The sequence below is a fragment of the Zalophus californianus genome, chromosome 11 (assembly GCF_009762305.2).
Source record: "Zalophus californianus isolate mZalCal1 chromosome 11, mZalCal1.pri.v2, whole genome shotgun sequence".
In the NCBI taxonomy this organism is placed as follows: domain Eukaryota; kingdom Metazoa; phylum Chordata; class Mammalia; order Carnivora; family Otariidae; genus Zalophus; species Zalophus californianus.
The window spans coordinates 48,358,249-48,376,628 of NC_045605.1; the positions used below are offsets into that span (position 1 = coordinate 48,358,249).

The 18,380-nt window shown below is 37.8% G+C and overlaps 1 protein-coding gene across 25 annotated transcripts in view; it reads left to right on the top strand.

Annotated features, from left to right (window-relative positions):
* The window catches only part of DLG2 (discs large MAGUK scaffold protein 2), a 2,208,086-nt gene that overhangs the window by 1,765,134 nt on the left and 424,572 nt on the right, over positions 1 to 18,380 (top strand). For 20 of the 25 annotated variants that reach the window (XR_003517338.2, XM_027578649.2, XM_027578631.2 and 17 more), the window contains one exon: positions 4,939 to 5,094. The exons of the other annotated variants lie outside the window; for them this stretch is intronic. Coding sequence is in view for 19 of the 20 variants with exons in the window: in XM_027578649.2 (XP_027434450.2) it covers positions 4,939 to 5,094 (156 nt within the window). In the remaining variant the exon portion in view is untranslated. The remainder of the gene's footprint in view (positions 1 to 4,938; positions 5,095 to 18,380) is intronic. 25 annotated transcript variants of the gene reach the window in all.

An 18,380-nucleotide genomic window follows, 5' to 3' on the forward strand; every position in this document is an offset into this window, starting at 1 on the left:
AGTGCTAATGGAGTTCGGAGAAGAGAGGTCACCAAGGGCCAGGGTGTGCTAATTATATGCTATAAGAGCCTGCAATTATAAACCCATAGATATGCAAATAAATGCTGATGGCTGAACACTAGAGACTACAAAGCCATTTATCTATGGCCCCTGATAAGTGGAGGGCAAAATAAATGATTTGTTTATAAATTCACTTAGAGATTACACTCATAATCTTTAACTCCTTTCCCCCCTTTCTGGGGGCATCTACATAAAGAAGAGAGACAGGAGGCACCTCAGACTGGATTTCCATATTCATTACCTCCTGACCCAGGCGACTCTGGAGGTTTATAGTAGGATAAACAGGCTCTTTCAGTTTGTGACTGGCTGATTCACACTGCCTAAAGTCATTTCCCCGTGGCACTTCTTTACTGAATAAATGTGAAGTGATGGTGGCATCTGTTCCTGCCACCCAGATCCCAGTGACAGCTCATAAATTGGCATTTCTTGTCTGTCTGGCGGAGAGGTCACAGAGAATATCACTGCAGGGAAATACTAAGAATGCTGACTTCTGGCATTAGGACTTCTGGAACTCAAGCCTGAGCTATGTCTGTGCCTGGAGCCCATGGAGTGACTCAGAGGAACCGTGGGCGGGCTTGCAGGTGCAGGAAACCTGGCCCTCCAGAGGGGGTGAACCATGCACACCTAGTACTTAAAGCGAGTAGTTTCTGACACCATTGGGGTTTCTGTCCTCTGGATAACCCCTGAGAATTGATGATGTCCTAAAATTTTAAATGGAGTTTTAAGATTCAGCAGAATTTTGGGCTTCCTTGAAAGAGCCAGAAATTTTTCATTGCTCTCAATGAAGAATAGTTAAAAAAAAAAATCCATTTATTCCAAGAAATGTTTCTCAAGTACCTACTACATGCTATTTCCTATTCTCAGACTGTAGCTTGTTGTAGTACTTACTGGGTATTGTGCTATGGCCTATATAGTACGTAACACACAATAGAATCCTAGGACCGTAGTGAATCTAGCAGGCAGAAATCTTCAAATATCAACTCCATTTTTATGCCACTTGGAAGGACACTCTCACTGATATTTTTAATTTAGTTGTTTGTTTGCAAGAGGACATGGTGAATGTTGCAAAAACGTTCTGTCAAGTTTATCAAGTGTTCTGTTATGTTTTGGTGTTTTTCATCTACCTGTCTTCTGAGATAGCAAGTGTTCTCACAATTCAGCTGAATTTGAAATGTCCACTCAATAGTCAGTGACTGTACAAAATAACTTGTAAATAAATAAAGGATGAAAGACTGAATGATAGGTATAAATGAGCCTACAGTTTCAATAGGTGTATTTCTGCTTTGATCAGACTTTGAATCATGAGTGATTAAGCCTAGGCACAAAATCAATCCACCATGAAAAAGTTTTGAAAGTGACTGTAGGCAAAGATATAAGGTCCCTCTTCTAAAATTCAAGTTATCTAAGCCTGCCCCCAACACCAGATCTACTAAAACAAATGAGTCATGAAATAATATTATGTCCATAAAATGATTCCAAAGGATATAGGCAGAGGTCTTAAGTTCAACACTGGACAATGGACAGGGCCTAATTTTTATTGTCTTGAATTTATTGTAGTGTTCAGAGAGTTTTTTCCTCTTCGTTTAATTGAGTACAATCCAAGTAGGATTTTTTTCCTTAATATACATATTAGCCAGGTTTGATTCTGATAATTTGTTTCAAAATATAGTCCTACTGAGGTAAAAGGACTAGGAGAAAATTGGTAACATCATTTTCTTGGTCTGTCAAATCAACAGCAGCCTGAGAAAATTAAATCAGCCCTCCTAGGCAGAAAGCATGATGTTAACTGAAATGACATCATCATGAGAATATTTTATGACCTAAAAGAAGTCATCAATTCCCTTATTCTTAAGCCCTGTGCTGGCAGTTTAAATCAGTTACCATTATATATATATAATATTTTTAATCAAGATGCAGTGAGTTCTCTATGAACAGTCACAGGCTCTCAACAAAGCCAGACAATAGTGTTCTTTATCTTTTTCTATGTATACAAAATGTGTCAGATGGACCTCTAACATAATTAAATGTATTAGCCCCTTTTGGTAGCCCCTATCTGTAGTTATTTCTTTGTATTCAATTATCAGTCTTACATCTTGCAGTAGTCTATCTGTTAATATTAAGCCTCATTTACAAAAAAAAAAAAAGACACTAGCATAAACATACTTTATCTCTCATCAAAAAAATCCAGAGGTAGAAAGTTCACAAGTGGCGTAGTTTCACTCCTTATCATCAGTGACACAGTGACCATTATGGTCCCCTATCTGTATTGTTTCTTTTTATTCTCAAGGTTGCTTCATGGTCCAAGATGACCAATGAAGCTCCAGCCATTATATCCAGGTCCCAGGTAAGCAAAGGGAGGAAATGGGAAAGAGCAAATCACAGGGGTCCTAGCTAAGTCAGCTCCCCTTTAAGCAGCCATCAGAGGAGTCCCACAAAACCTTTGTGCTCCAGTTACATTGGGCTGAACGTTTTCAGTGGGCCACATCTACCTACAAAGGAGACTGAGAAATAAAGTTCTACAAGAGATATTGAGAAATATAGTTTTACTACAGGAAAAGTGACTAGTGGAAAATTGGCTTCCTCTTAATAAGTAAAAAAGGAGTAAATGGATGTTTGGGAGGCGATCCATCTCTGGCCATTTCTGCCGCGGCAGCTCAATCATAGAGCAGAAAAATGTGGAAAATAATATTAGGTCCTCCTGTGATCACTTATGCAGAAAAATTCCCATAGAGCTCACACATTCCTCCTCATATCTTATTTAATTGATACTTATGTATCTCATTAATACAAAGCCCTTTTCAAGCTGAGTTTTTGTGTGGATAACCCCGTTTTCAGGGCAGACAAAATGGTGATCTCCCAAGCCAATTTTCTTTATCAGATTGGCATCATGGGTCTTTCTGTCTCCAAAACCATGGAAATACACATCAATCTTCCTAAAGCTGAGTCTATTAACAAAGCAAAAACAGACCCCCCCCAAAAAGAAATCAAGAACAGTATCAAATCTGACAGTTTTAAAAGATGTATTTCAGTGGATAACTGAAAGCATCTTTCCTTTACATCACTTCACACAGTGTGAATTACTTAGAAAAACTGATAAAAACACTTTTGTAAAATGATCTTACAGCTGCCTTTTTTAAGGGCTGCTGTTTATCATTATGAATTGTGTGTATTCTAGATAATTGACAAACAGAAATTGACAAACTTACTTGGTTTTTTTCTGAAAAGGGAGCACTTGTCTGAACAAGAATATATGCTAGCTTCCGTAAAGTGAGGGGAAAAAAATTGGCTATTTGAAGAAACTTTAAAAATCTTCTTGTCAGTGTTATTTTATTAGCCACGGGATAGAACAAGCCAACTCCATTATCAAGCACCTCATCTTACCACTGAGATAGTTATTTGGATGACGAAATAAGCCTCTGGATTCCTCCCGTCCACTCCTCAGCCCCTCTACTGTGTTGTAGAAAGCAAACAGATCAAGGCATCTTTCGCTATGTTATGGAAGGCTTTGTGTTAGGGAAGAAACTAATTCTCTAGATAGTGTGTCTAAGCCATGACTGGCCCACGGTAATACTATAATTTAGGTAAAGTTTGTTTTTAATGCTTTGCTTATCCTCTTTTCTCCCCTGCTCTGTTCAAGAAGCATTGACTGAGCAACACTGGGGACCACTTTGGGAGCTACAGAAACACGGCACTATGCCTTCACTGAGCTCACCACCTACACTTCCTGTATCTTTGCTCAGGGATATGGCCGCCACTTGCGGCCCCTGATGTCTCCTGGACTGAAGGGGTGCTCTCTCCCTCACCTGGGTCTGGTCATTGCCCTATTTCCTGACCTTTTCCTTATCTTCCCACCGAGACTGCCAGAGAGTTCTTCCATTTGAATTTGGGTCTTTCAATTCTTGCCTTAAATGGAAGACACTGGTAGCAAGTTCAGACCATGTGTTAAAAGAGTGGGTACAGAGTTGTGAGATTTTTTTTTTTTAAATAACCAAGGACTTTGTAGTACATGCATGTTTGGCAAAAGTTATAACTGAAATTTACTAGGCATGTTTATAACAACTAAAAGATGTTGCTGTTTTAGATAATGTTTTAGTATCTCTAGATTAATTCATTTAATAGAAATTTTACTGAAGTGATTATCCTCCTGGTAGAAAACTCTCCGAAACTAATTGTTGGGTGGTGATTTATAAATAAATATAAAGGGGAATCACTGAGATCATATAAGCAATTAGACTTCTCAGTAAGGCCAACACTCCCAAAAAATTGCTACACAAATGTGTGAAGTTTTGTCAGTGTATTCATTCACATGTGAATACAACAAATATTTATGGGATGTGGACTGACTCTAAGTGGTTAACAAAATAAATGTAATTTCTGTCCTCAGAAAATTTATGGCAGAGTGAGAGTGGTAATTATAAATTAAGCAAAACAAGCAAGATGATTTCATGCTCAGAAAAAAATATTATGAAGTATGGACAGGGTGCTGTGAAAAATAACAGGATGGCCTGGCTAAAGGGGTCAGGAAGGTCTCATCTCTTTCATTTAAGATGAGACTAAAGTTGAAAAAGGAACCATGTCAGAAGATCCCAAAGTTTGGCACTTAAAACAACATTATCCAAAAAGGTATGGCGTTTATAAGTTGACTATGACTCCACTGAGGTGTCAGGCATCTGAATTTTCACCATTCCCAGTATCGGCCAAAGTTCTCATTTCTAGCCAGAGGTAGTATTTCTTAAAAAGACTATTTCTTCAAGCCTCACAAAGCCTAAGACATTGTTTTGGGTGTTACTTTTGCATATGGTGAAATGCAACTAGTTGCACAGGTGTTGGGTGTGTTCGCTAACCGTGCATCTCTCTCTCTTCCTCTTGTGTCACCAGGCCTCCGGAACCTGTTTACAGCACTGTGAACAAACTGTGTGATAAGCCTGCTTCTCCCAGGCACTATTCCCCTGTTGAGTGTGACAAAAGCTTCCTTCTCTCAGCTCCCTACCCCCACTACCACCTAGGCCTGCTCCCTGACTCTGAGATGACCAGGTACTGCATGCGCTTCCTTGCTTCGTCTTCTCGAATTGCATGTGCTTCCACAAGGATGAATGGGTAGAATCCACCTCTGCTCACTTCTCTTGTACTTGACATCTTCCTCAGTGGAGAGATGTTCTGCTTCTTTGGTGCAATGGGAGAAATTAAGAACATTGCCTTTTTGTTTCTCTTCCTAGTGTGATCACAGAGCACTCGGACATGATCACATGATTTTCCAAATGTTCTTGGTTCCCATGCATTTTTAATAAGGTATTAATTATATTTTTCCAGAAGAATTAATCTTGGAATTTAATTAGCACTATTTCCCTCGTACAGAAGGATAAAAGAGCATGTACTCAGTACATTTTTGAATAATATTTAATAATCACTACTATTCTGCAGGTATAAGAGAGCCTAAGAAGTAGGTACTATTATTGCCATTTAATATTTTAATCAAAATATTAAATTAATACCACTACTTAGTTGACTCCTTAAGGTATTAAACAACTTGCCCAAAACTACAGCATTAGCTGGTTCTATCTAACCACAAAGAATTTTAACCTTTATGGTATGTTATTACAGTAGGTTTTTACCATGTTCTCTTTATGTAGTTACTCCCATTTTATATAAGAAAACAAGGCTTCAAAGAAATTAAGGCATTGCCCTTGGTATGATATCGCCAATAAATGCCAAGTTCAGATTTGACTTAGAATGTTTTGAGTCTTTCCACAACTCTGTAAACAAATCATTCTAGGACTAAAGATTGAATATGATTCTGTATCAGTATTCTGAAGTATATGTATGCTAAATAATAAAACCTCATCTTTACACAATAGCAAAAGTCACAGAGAGAGGAGAGCAATAAAAGGAGAATGTAGTGTTCCATAAGGTAGTTCCAGTTCCGTTTAAACCAGGAGATCTCAATCATGATGTTCCTATATATAATGAGGTGCTTATCTGGTTATGTTTTCAGATAGAATACCTTCATATGTTTCCATAATACTGTTAAGGTCAAGAAAATATAGATTTTAAAATGATTCAAGGTGGAAATGGTTATATCAAAAGGGTCTCCTTAGAACATCATCTCTGTTTTTCTTTCATATTTTCAAAGAAATAATTAAAAGTCAATTATTGGCCTTTCTAGAGGAGTTAAATAACAAATTTTAATTATACATAACATTTCTAGAAATACATGAGAAAACATATTTTTGGCCATGTAATCAGCTGGGGCATTTTCACTAATTTGCAACAATTAAAGCCTAATAGCATTTTAGAATGCTTCATAAATATTAATTAATGTTTTATATTTTTAACAAATCATAAAAGCTACTTCTTGATACAGCAGACTATTCAATTTTGAAGCTAAGAAGGCAAAATTACCATAGCCATAGGGAAGCAGAAGGTGCACACACACCTACAATAATGACTTCCTGGTATTCAGGCATCTATAATCAGCTACTCAAAGTCACCTAACACTTACTGAGCTCTCCTCTGTGCCGGGCATTTTGTTAAGTACTTCTTATGAATATCTTGTAACCTTGACAGTCACCTTATGAAGTAGATGTTATCGATATCTTCATTTTACAAGTAAGGAAATTGAGGCTTAGCAGTTACCTGACAGGCCCCAGATCATCCACTAGTAAGTGGCAGGGCTGGGACTCAAACCCAGGGGACCATTAGCCCCTGCATCAGTAGAGGCATGATGACAGAGACGTCTTTGCTTGCTGGAAAAATTCTCCACCCATTTCATTTTTTCTCTTCTTTCTCTATTTTTATCCTACCTTCTCATCTCCCTTCAGGCTCAATGTCAAAAACCCATGCTCTTTTTTTAATGAACCTAAAAGTTGCATTCCTTGCATCCTGCTAGAGATTTTGATGCATCTCTCTCTTAAAACTCACCAATAAGCAGTGGTAGAATCTACCTCCTGTGTGGATTTACCAGATACAATTCTTTTGCAGTTTACTTTCTGTAATTTGTATTATGAAGACCATGGGGTTTCTTTTTTGTTGTTGTTGTTTTTCCCAAATTAAAAAAATACATATGGTATAATGTTGAATATGTCTGTTTCAGATTAACACCTTCAGCAATCCTGATATGCCCCAGTCCCCAACTCTCACCCTCCATCACCCGATTGGGAATTCTATTTTCTAGTCTAATTCTGTCCCTTTCTTTTTTTTTCTTCCTATTTTATCCCTCACTTCAAAAAAAATTCACATATACACATATACATACGCATATATACACACATTTTAGTGACATTGTGACAATACACTGATACTGAAGTTCTTGATTGCACCCCACTTTTCTCCCCTTCCACACTTTCTCAGCTCAGTAAATGGCACATTCATCTACCTCATTCCTCAAGCCAAAACTTGAGAATCATACTTAACACCTGTTCTCTCTCACACCCATCATTCAGTCTGTCTGCAAGTCCTATTGATTCTACCTCCAAAATGTATCTCCAATCTATTTATTCCCCTCTACTTCTATTTTTAGCACTTGAACTCAAGCCTCCCTTATCTCCCACCTACAGTAGCTTCCTAAATGGTCTCACCACTTCCATTGTTGTCCTCCTGATTTATTCTCAGTGCAGCCAAGGTGATCTGTTAAAAATACAGATCACATCTCTCTCTTCTTTTGCATTAGTATAAAATGCAGAGTCACTAATATAGCATCCAAGCTATGCATGACCTAGCCCCTGCCTGCCTCTTAAACACCTCATTTCACTCCTCCCTTTGCTGATCACACTATTCACATTCACAAAATGCACTAAACCTCTACCTATTTCAAATGCGTCACACATGCTCTTTCCCCAAACTGAAAAGCTCTTACTACACTTTGCCTGGTTAACTTCTGGTCATCTTAGATGAAAGCTTAAATTGCACTTCCTCAGAGAAGCTCCCTGAAAGAAAATCTGGTCCCCTATTATATTGTCTCTCTTTTTTTTTTCCATAAGACTCAAGCAATTTATAATTATATATTTATTTATATGATTTTTAAAACCAAACTCCTGTCTCACACTCGATGCTGTAAGCTCACCAGGTGGAATTGTGTCTGCTCTGTGCACTGCTAAACCCCTAACACTTAGCATAGTTTCTGGCACAATAGCAGCTCAAAACTCTTGAGTAACTAGATAAACATGGAAATAAGATCTGCAGACCAGCAGACAGATCCTTGTTCAGCAACACATGATGGCTAAAACTGTGCTTTATTCAGGTCTTATGGGTACATAAAATAGCCCTAGGAGTGGATGAATCTGTACACTGAAACAAAGAACAGCAGACTAGAGCTCACTTCTTCTACTGCATTTTCACCTTATATTATCTCAATAGTCAGTACATTATCATTTCATTAGGTAACTGTCCATTATTCATGAAAACTGAGTAATTCCTTTCAGAGATTTATTTCCTCTGCAATGGAAAATACCACTCCGAGCAGATATTTCTTGAAATGCAGCTGATAGATAATTCAGGGGTAAAGTTCAACGGTTCTAGTTCCATTTATAACACCGTCACTTGCTTTTTCCACTGTGACCTTAAATAACCTATAGAACCTTAGAGGTACCCGAAAACTTAGAATTAGATGGACAAGCCCTTATTCAACTCTGTAATGATCAAGAACTCAAGTCACTGTCTTCATGAGTGTAATGCATACTTCTAATAAAATACAAATATTGGGGATCTTCTGCCCTCAACAGGATATTACAAGAATATATCTTTCATTTCATCCAACCAAGATTTATCAAGCACTGATAAAGTGCAAGGTACCATACTAGGGAAACTTTTTACAAAGGTATAAACTAAAAAAGCCCATCCAAAGTGTTGAAAAAATGCCTCACCTTTAAGTTGCAATATGTGATTATATATATTATATAATACATATGGTGTTACATATAATAAATAATATATAAATATATATTTATATATGTGTGTGTGAGAATATATATATTATATAGAGATATATATCTCTATATAAGTTCTAGAGAACTTCCCCCAGTCTATTTCAGAAGCATGCACCTACTGATAGGACAGTTACTGTCTCAGATTAGAATATAAACCAGCTCTGTGAAAGTTAGCATGTGAAACCACCTTTACATGTGCACCAGCTTAATCCCTAATCAGCATTCAGAGGAATGGAAGCCAGTCAGCAGAAGCAAGGAGAGCCAATCGTCTCTATTCTGTGCCTTTCAGTCAGAATACCCAAATTTTCAGCACTTTGATTTGATAGCAAACATCCAGGAGTGAATTAATTGTATACACAATTACTTCTGTTACATCATCTAGAAGAAAACAGAGTTGAAAGTTTTTCTTAGGAAAGCTCTTTAAATTACTCGGCAAAGTGTCAGCTCTTAAGGCTGCAGATTATATTTAGAGTAATTGACTTTTCAGAACTTACAAAAGCAAGAAATGGGCAGAGCCTGGAATCAAACTAAAATTTGGAGCTCTATGAAACACAAATGGGAGTGCTGTGGGGCTTCTGCTTATCCAGTACTTTCTCTTAAAAAAAAAAATGTTTTTGATGTTGTAATTGGTTTTTCTACTTTGGGAGAATGGTAAGTTGTTCAGCTTTTGATATTCCTAGGGCAAGGAGAATCATATTTTTGTCTCTTTTCTCAACACATATGGCATGTTTTCATTCATCCTTTTTACATAGGTGGTCCTAATTATTGTTATTTGGTAGTTGATAAACAGAGACTGAGATAAACCAGATGAAGACTAAAGTATGTCGGCAGCTTTGGGGCAGGAAATGGCCTTTGAGGCCATATATGATCAAAAAACATCTTTACGCATTGCAGAGTATATATTCATGGGATTTCTACTAGGTTCCAGGCATTATCATGGATGCTGGGGATTCAAAGGTGAATAAGATACCATCCATCCTTTCCCTTAAACAGTTCAAAGACATGTAAATGAAGAAGTCATTACTGCGCATTGTGACGTATATATGCTAAAGGCTCTCCATTTCTCTAGTACCTAATCTCAAGGTAACTGAAACCCAACTAGTATAAAGTAGCCATAGGGGCAAGCCTGATCTTAGACTGTCCCTTCTGCAGAAGGTGAGCATTTATACAGGAATGTTCTCCAGTCACACCTTGTTTCATCAATTCCTAATATTTGTAAGAAGTTTTTTTTTTTTTTTAGTTTTTTTTAATTTATTTGACAGAGAGAGACACAGCGAGAGAGGGAACACAAGCAGGGGGAGGGGGAGAGGGAGAAGCAGGCTTCCGGCAGAGCAAGGAACCCCATGTAGGACCGGATCCCAGGACTCTGGGATCATGACCTGAGCTGAAGACAGACTCTTAATGACTGAGCCACCCAGGCCCCCTGTAAGAAGTTATTTATGGGAAACTTACCATTACCTTTTCACAGGTCCATTTGCTAGTCTAGCTTCTAACTACTCTCTACAGAGCTTGGAATTCATGTATAATTCACTCCCTTTGTAGAAGTCATAAAGCTGGTGGCCTCAAACCATCCCCAACCTTGGAACATAGAGCAAGATCTTTATCTCACAAGACCTCAGCCATATGTAACGGTGGCCTATCTTTGGCAAGCTCTCTCTCTCTCCTTGTAAAACAATAGCAAATTTATATGGGCCTTTAATGTTTTAACTGTCTCAAAGTCTGTAAATCCAAAATCAGATATAACTTCTAGACATAATAATGCTATAATAGAAGTTCATGTGAGTCTCTAAAGGTAAGCAGGGGAAGAATCATCTAACTGCTTCTGTTTTTCTTAAAGTTCTCAGAGAGACATTGACCTCCTCAGTCAGTGAGGGAAGAAATGTGTTCGAAGTCAAAGAAGTGTAGCTCAGAGTTAATCCCCACAGTGTGTGAAAGCATAGTACACTCTGGGAATCACAGCATTTCTATGTGGCTAAGAGTTATTGGGTGGGTAATGAAGTTGGAGTCACAGGCTGCTGCAGATCTTAGAGGACCTTACTTGCCAAGCAGAAGATTTTGGAATTTATCCTGCAAGCAGTGAGGAGCCATTGAAGAGGTTTCAAGGTGAGCAAAGACATAATTTGATTTGTGTTTTTAGAAAGATCACTCAGCTGTGTAGAAAGAGTTTCAAGGCCAGGAGACTAGTTAGCAAATCCACTACAGCTGAAATCATGAAGAACTAAACTGAAGCTGTAGAGATAGACATAAATGGATTCAGAATTATTTATCAAATGAAATGGGTGGTACTTAGTGATTATTTCAAGGACAAGAATTTTCTGGCTTGGATTATTCACGAGCTGATTATATCACCTCCTCTCAGCACTCTTGTCCACAGTAAATGCATTTTTTTCCACAATAAATGTATTTAAACATAAAACTCTATAGAAGGAAACTCAATAGAAGGCAGTGCTAGAAAGTCTCTTCTTTGAGGTAGTGGCAACCTGATGTCATTGAGGAGCTGGGTATTATGTCCAGACTGTCTAGGTTTGAGGTCTTCCTTTGACCATACTAAGCACATACTAAGCACTTGGATTTAGCTAACCCCTTCATCTTTCTCAGAGCCTCCATTCACTCATCAGAAAAGGGGGGAGATAATCCTATCTGTGCTTTTCCTTCCTAGGATTATTGTGAGGATCAAGGGAAATGGAGCAAATGAATTTTCATCTAGGCACTCTCCACATTAGTCATTATTAATTGTTTCCATATGCTCATTCTACTTTAAAGCCTTGAGCTCATGTGTATTTATTTTTAGTGCTATCACAAATCAGGTGAAAAATATTTGTCAGCCTAGGTAAATCCCCTGAGACCCTAAGAAAGCTGTAGATGCTGATTCTTTCTGTCATTCTTAGCAGCAGCCCTCCTTGTCACCATGGGCAAAGTCACATATTTCTCCTTTTACTAATACATGTTTAGGCACCCGGTAAAATGTGGCATATTTCTTAAGCTGTGACTTCACACTCCTATGAGATAATTCTTTCTATCTACTTTTGTTCCAGTCTCTCCCGCATGTGCCTTTTTAGGAATGTAGACAAAATAACAGCGACTCTCTGGAACACAAATTAGTAGCTAGACACTTTACAAATATACCTTATTGTTTCTAAGAATCCCAACAACCTTGCAAAGTGTGGGTTTTGATCTAGCACGCAGAGGGGACAAGACTGTAACCAGGACACACCCACCCCCAAGCTTCCGCTCCCGCGGAGCCTTACTCCCTCTGTGCGCGTGCGCACCATGTCTTCCCTCTCAGTCCTCCGCGCCCCCATCCACTCTGTGGACCTGAAAAGGAATTTAAGCCCCGTTCACACAATTTAATCCGGGAAATAGCACCATTAGAAAAAAAGAAAGACACTTAACAAATCATTGACCTTCTTAGTACTTAAAAGGCTGATAAAATCTTGAAGAATTCTTAATTTCATTTTTAATTAAAACCTGGAGTGAAAACCCTCTGGGACATGGCTCATAAGGCACAGCCCCTCCTTTCCTGTTTACCCAGCAGCTTCTTCAAAGACTTTCGCTGCCTTTTTGAAGTAGGTGATCACTAAGCCCAATTTGAATTAAGGAAAATAAGGAGAGATTAATGACTCCCACAAAGTCACAGACGCTACTCTTGCCACATTACTCTTTATAGCTTCTTTCCACAAAGTGATATATATGCAAGGATTCACAATGAGAAAAAAACACCCCTTGCTTTGACATTAAAGCATTCTGTGTATAGATACTTTTAAAAAAACATATCCCATTTATTGTGGCCCTTCACTCTTTTTTTTTTTTTTTTTAGGGAGATGTTCTTTCATTAAGAATTCAAAAAACATTTTTACAGCCCATTTGAAATTACATTGTAAGTGTAAAGGAGGAAGGAAGGCAGAGCTCACCCTGTTCCAAAAGCTCTCATTTACCCTTCATGACACACCCGGTCGGTTGAGAGCAGGAGGCTCGGAAGAGCTGGAAAATGAGCCTAGATTTGTCTGATTCCAAAATTCCCATTCTGTGGTATTCAAATAACTCTGTCATGAAACAACCTAATTTGCTTAAAAGAAAAAAAGCCTGATTATTTATGTGAAATGTTATGAATATTTCCCCTTGGTTTTAGTATATATTTTTTGTGTTTGGGGAGCAATCTTTAGTAACCATTATATTATTGAGTAGCAATAAGAGATTGAAGAATAAGCATAATTTTAAAAGCAGTCCTCTCTGGAGGGAAAGTAGTTGTGAGAAAATGCTATGCAAAATCACTATAGCAACAGATTATAGGAACTCAGAAAGAATCAAGACAGTAACATTAAGCCATAACACCCACAGCATAGATGTTAATTAAAACCACTAACGTAGTGAGTGCTTTTATGTACCAGGCACTGTTCCAAACTTTTATGTACTAACTCATTTTATCTTCATAACAACCTATGAGGTAGGTGTGATTATTCCAATTTTATAGAAAAATTATGGTACATATTTTAACAAATGGAAACAATGGGATGAGACAGTTGAAATTGAGCACATTGGGATTTATATACTTAGAATATTAATTTTATTAGACAAGACTTTTTGCTTGTCTCATTTGCTTTTGTATTCCCTGTGCCAAAAATGGTTCCTGGCATGTAGTACAATAGTAATATGGTGATAATGATAATGAAGAAAACAATCATTATTATTTATATAATCTTACTACCTGCCAGGATGCACTTCATACATATTAGCTCATTAAACCCCACAGCAATTCTGGAAAGTATGTGTTACTAAATCTCCATTTTGCAAGTGAAGAAACTTGGTCTAGAGAGATTGAGTGACCTAAGGTCACAGTTAGGATTTGAATCTAAGCAGGCTGGCACCAAAATCAAGGCTTAAAAATGTACTCAATAGTTGTTGAATGTTGTACTCATTGCACGTAACATGCCTCAAGGATTAAATTCTGTTTGAGAAAAAAGTACACCTCATTTAATATAGTCAGATTTCAGTAGATTCTGTTTGAGAAAAAAGTAAACCTCATTAAATACAGTCAAATTTCAATAGATAGGTAAGGTAGATGAGTATATGGTTAAGAATGTGGACAGTCAAATCAGAGTAGTAGGGTTTGCATCCTGCCTCCTCAACTCCCTGGTTGTGCAAACGGGAACAAATGACAACTACTGTGAGCTTATGTATCCTCATCTATGTAATAACAATAATTGTAGTATCCTTCTCATGGAGTTGCTATAAGGATTTAATGAAGTTATATGTAAAGTGCTAAAAGCAATGCCTGATAAATATGAAGAGCCCCATTAGCATTACTGTCATTATGTGTGTGTATGTATTAAACACATAGACATATTTTGTGACCCTAAATAGATATCTGAGGCTGAAGGGGGAATGAATTCTTCTTAAAAGGCTGTTCTCATTCGAAGACTGATGTTAAATCCTGTGAATTATAAAGGGAGATGAATTTTAGGATTGACAGTATGGGAGGAGGGGCTATGCAAGACTACTTATATTTATATAGAGACCTAAGTATTTTAGAATGCAGAATTTTGTTTTGATTAAGGGATCAAAATTTACCTCTCAGAGCAGAGAAAGTAAATCTTCCATTTCAACTCTTTAATTCAGTTTTGTAGACCTTAAGCTCATGTGAAGTTTAAAGGATCTCTTGAACAGTGTATTTTAAGTCAGCAGGGATGTGTGTTCCAAATTGAATACTAAAACCTAAAATCACTTTCCTTCAGAGAAAATGAATACATTCAAGGGTAAAGAGGAATTTTATGGTTTGCTTTAAAAGGGGGAGGATATACTGAGCCTCTCTAATCAAGCCAGAGCCTTTGTCCAAATTTTAAAAAGTCTCCCCTTCTTTTGGAGAAAGGACAAAATGTTCCAGGACCCAAGTGTGACATGATAAACAGCTCCTTGCTCCTTGCCACTTCCAAGTGTTTTCCTGAACAACCTGACCAACAGAAGGGATTGGCCTAGACTGAGGATCGGGATGGGGATAAGAAATGAAAATCTTATTTCTCTTTGATATTTCTGTCTCTCTTAGATTCATTCTAATGTTCTCCTTCCTTTCTTATGCCTTTGGCATAATTACAAGGATCTCATCCTGTCTAATCTTTATAGGTCCCAGCACTTTACATGTAACTTCATTAAATCCTTACAGCAACTCCGTGAGAAGGATACTACAAATGTCACTCAAACTACAAATATGTATTAAATGCCTATTATATGGTTGGTACTTCTGGGGATAGACAATCCAGACATAGTCACACCCCACTCTCAGGAGATTTAGGGACCACTGGGCCCAGAGGGTTTTTTTGTGTATATAACTGACAGCCACTAATAATGCTTAACAACAACAACAACAACAACAAAAAACCTAAAAAGTTATTTTGGATTGCATTTTTCAAATATATGTGAATTTTACTTTGCCTTGGGCCTTATTTATTTTGGAGCCATTCTGATGTCTCCTAGATATCACAGATATAGGTTTGTATTCATAGGTTTTCAGGCATTCAAACCTTTTTCAAGTGAAATCTGAAGGTCAAGTGACAGTCCAAATTTCCTTCCAGCTCTCCCCACTCCCATATGATAGGTTACTTGATGAGTTCTTACTGTCTTGATATCACTGGAATCTACGTTCCTTGTAAGTAAGCCTAAGGCTGCACTGGAAGGGGCTGTGAGTAAAAAAAAAAAAAAAAAAAGTCTGACCAGATTCCCATCAGTACAAGTGCCAGAATTCTGAGACTCTCCTTCCCTTCTTTGCACAATCTTTTGGTGACTGCTAAGTTGTCCTGGATAGTCATTTCCTTAGTTTTACAATATAGCCTTTTCCCATTGTTCCCCCTTAGGACACCCTTCACTTAAAACAAATTTAGTCTTCTCACCTTTGTCCCTGTCTCTACCCCTTAAAATGATGTTATTTCAGATGTATATCTCTGTTTCCACCGTGGTCCACATTGGTACTTTCTGCCTAGGCCAGACTTGGAGAAGCTTGGTAGTGTTTGGCAGGGACGGTTGCCATCCATGTTTCTGCTCCTATCTTCCATAGCACCTCGTTTCCTGTCCCAGCCAGATTCCCTGCCCTGATTTGCATATTGGAGTTTTCTTCTGGGATTCTTGTGGCCCATAAAAACAGCCTGTAATCCAGACCCTCCCCAGCAGAGAAACAAAAAAGACAGACTTTTCTTGGTTGCGGAACATTAATATTCAGTTTCTGGAGCATCACATCTTTTTCAGAAGATGATCTACTTTTTAAAACCCCAAAGTTAGAAAAAAATTGTAACAGGAGGGATGGGAATAGTGACTGTGGGAAATTGGGACAGTGGGGAAGAGGTGGATGTCTTGTCCGATGATGCTTCACACACCTGCTGACATCTACTTGGTCAAGGCTTCCTTAAACTTCTGGTCAAAGACCTGTAAATCACAACTCCACATTACTAGCTATCTTTCCTGAGTCCTCATCTAAGCATATAGCATTGGTTTCTTTCCTCCCTTTTCTCTAAACTATTTTTTAGTGTATCCCATGTCCTTGATTCACCCCTCAATGAGACCTCTCTCATGGAGTATCAAGGGGTCCCCTCTGTTTCCCTGGTCAACAAAGTGGAAATCCATATGTGCTCAAGACTCAGGCTCTTTCTAACCCCACATCTGCCCTCTCAAGTTGTTGGAATCTTCAGACCCTTCCTTTCTTCTTGTTAGGCCCAAAGTCAGCAATAAAAAGGACCTTGCAAATGATCTTTCATTCTTCTTTATGTACTTCCATCCCATAATGGCCAAGGGAATAATGAACCTCAAGAACAGTCCAAGTCAATTCACAAATTTTCCTTTAGTAATAACTCTGTGTAACATGAAAACAAGATGTCCCTCTGTCACTCCCTTATGGGTAAAAACCATGTTGTATGTTGTCCATGTGGCACATGAGAACTTCATAGACATTGAGTAGAATGACAAGTGGTGGGTGCCCACCTAGAACGGTGACTTACTTCTCAAAGGGAATTTACATTTAGTGAATTTCGCTCTTCTCCAGACTGAAGGCATTGTATGGAAAAGTTGGTAGTTGGAGAAGAATCCTTCTCTCTGGATCATATTTCACCTTTATTCTCTTAGGAGAAGGTGATGCATGCATTTTTTTTTTTTTTTCTGAGATTTCTGCATTAGGCCACAGAAACAGATTTCCTCTTGTGCCCTGCACAAGGTAATGTCTACTTTTGGTTAAAGTCTGTTTCATTTGTACTCTACATATGTCAATTCCAGATGCTCTTGAGAAGTCACATCATATGCGAATTCCTCAAACATGTCTTAGAGGGGTTGGATCATTGAAATGTGCACTGCTAGACTTTCAGAAATGGGATCAAGGTCCATAGTAAGCAAACCTCTCAGCAACTCTGACCCTGTGAAAGGTAATAAAACAAAAATCAATTCAACAAACTTAGAAGATGGAAAAGGAACAGATTAAGACTTGCAAAAGGACTTTATTTTCAGCACCAGACACTCTGAACATTTGCTTAGCATGCTAAATAAATGTCAGTTCTTGGCAAAGTGAGGGTAGTTGCCATTCTCTTCCTCTAATGTTCCCTCTACCAATTCTAAAGAAAAAGAAATTGAAAGCAACACGTATTGCAAATAAGCCCAAAGCTAATAGTATATCCTCGGGGCACTAAGTATCATTAAACCGTAGAATGCTTTATTGAACAGGGTTAGAGAAGACTGCATCCAAATACTTAAGGTTTTTTGAGAAAGTAAGTCCAGCAAAATTAAGAGACTTACCCAAGGTCTCAGAGTCATACACATAGTTTGTGGCAAGTATAAGACTTTGATGAGGAGTCACTGCTTTTTCTCCCATGCTAACTTGTAATTTTAACACAATCTTCCAGAACGTTTCATGCTCAGAAATATTACATACATAGACCAAGCCTGGAAGGAAATAGAACTGTAACTTCAGGATAACAGTATTTACCTTAGGGAAGTGTGATTGGAACAAGGAAAGAAATGTGTTATCTTTTATTTCATACAATTTTAAATTGTTTTCATTGTTTATAATAAACATGTTCAAGTTCTGTTAGTAAAAATTAAAGAATCCACCATTCAGACTCAGCAGTTCCACTGCTAGGTGTAAACCCAAGAGAAATGAAAACACATGACCACACAAAACTTGTATACAATGTTCATAGCAGCATTATTCATAATAACCAGAAGGTGGAAACAGTCCAAATGCATAAATCACATGTATCCATACAATGTAATATTATTCAACCAGAGAAAGGAATAAAGTAGTGACATATGCTACAGCGTGTATGAACTGTGAAAACATGTAAAATGAAAAAAAACAATCATAAAGGAGCACATATTGTATGATTCCATTTATATAAAGTGACCACAGCAGGCACACCTATAGAACCAGAA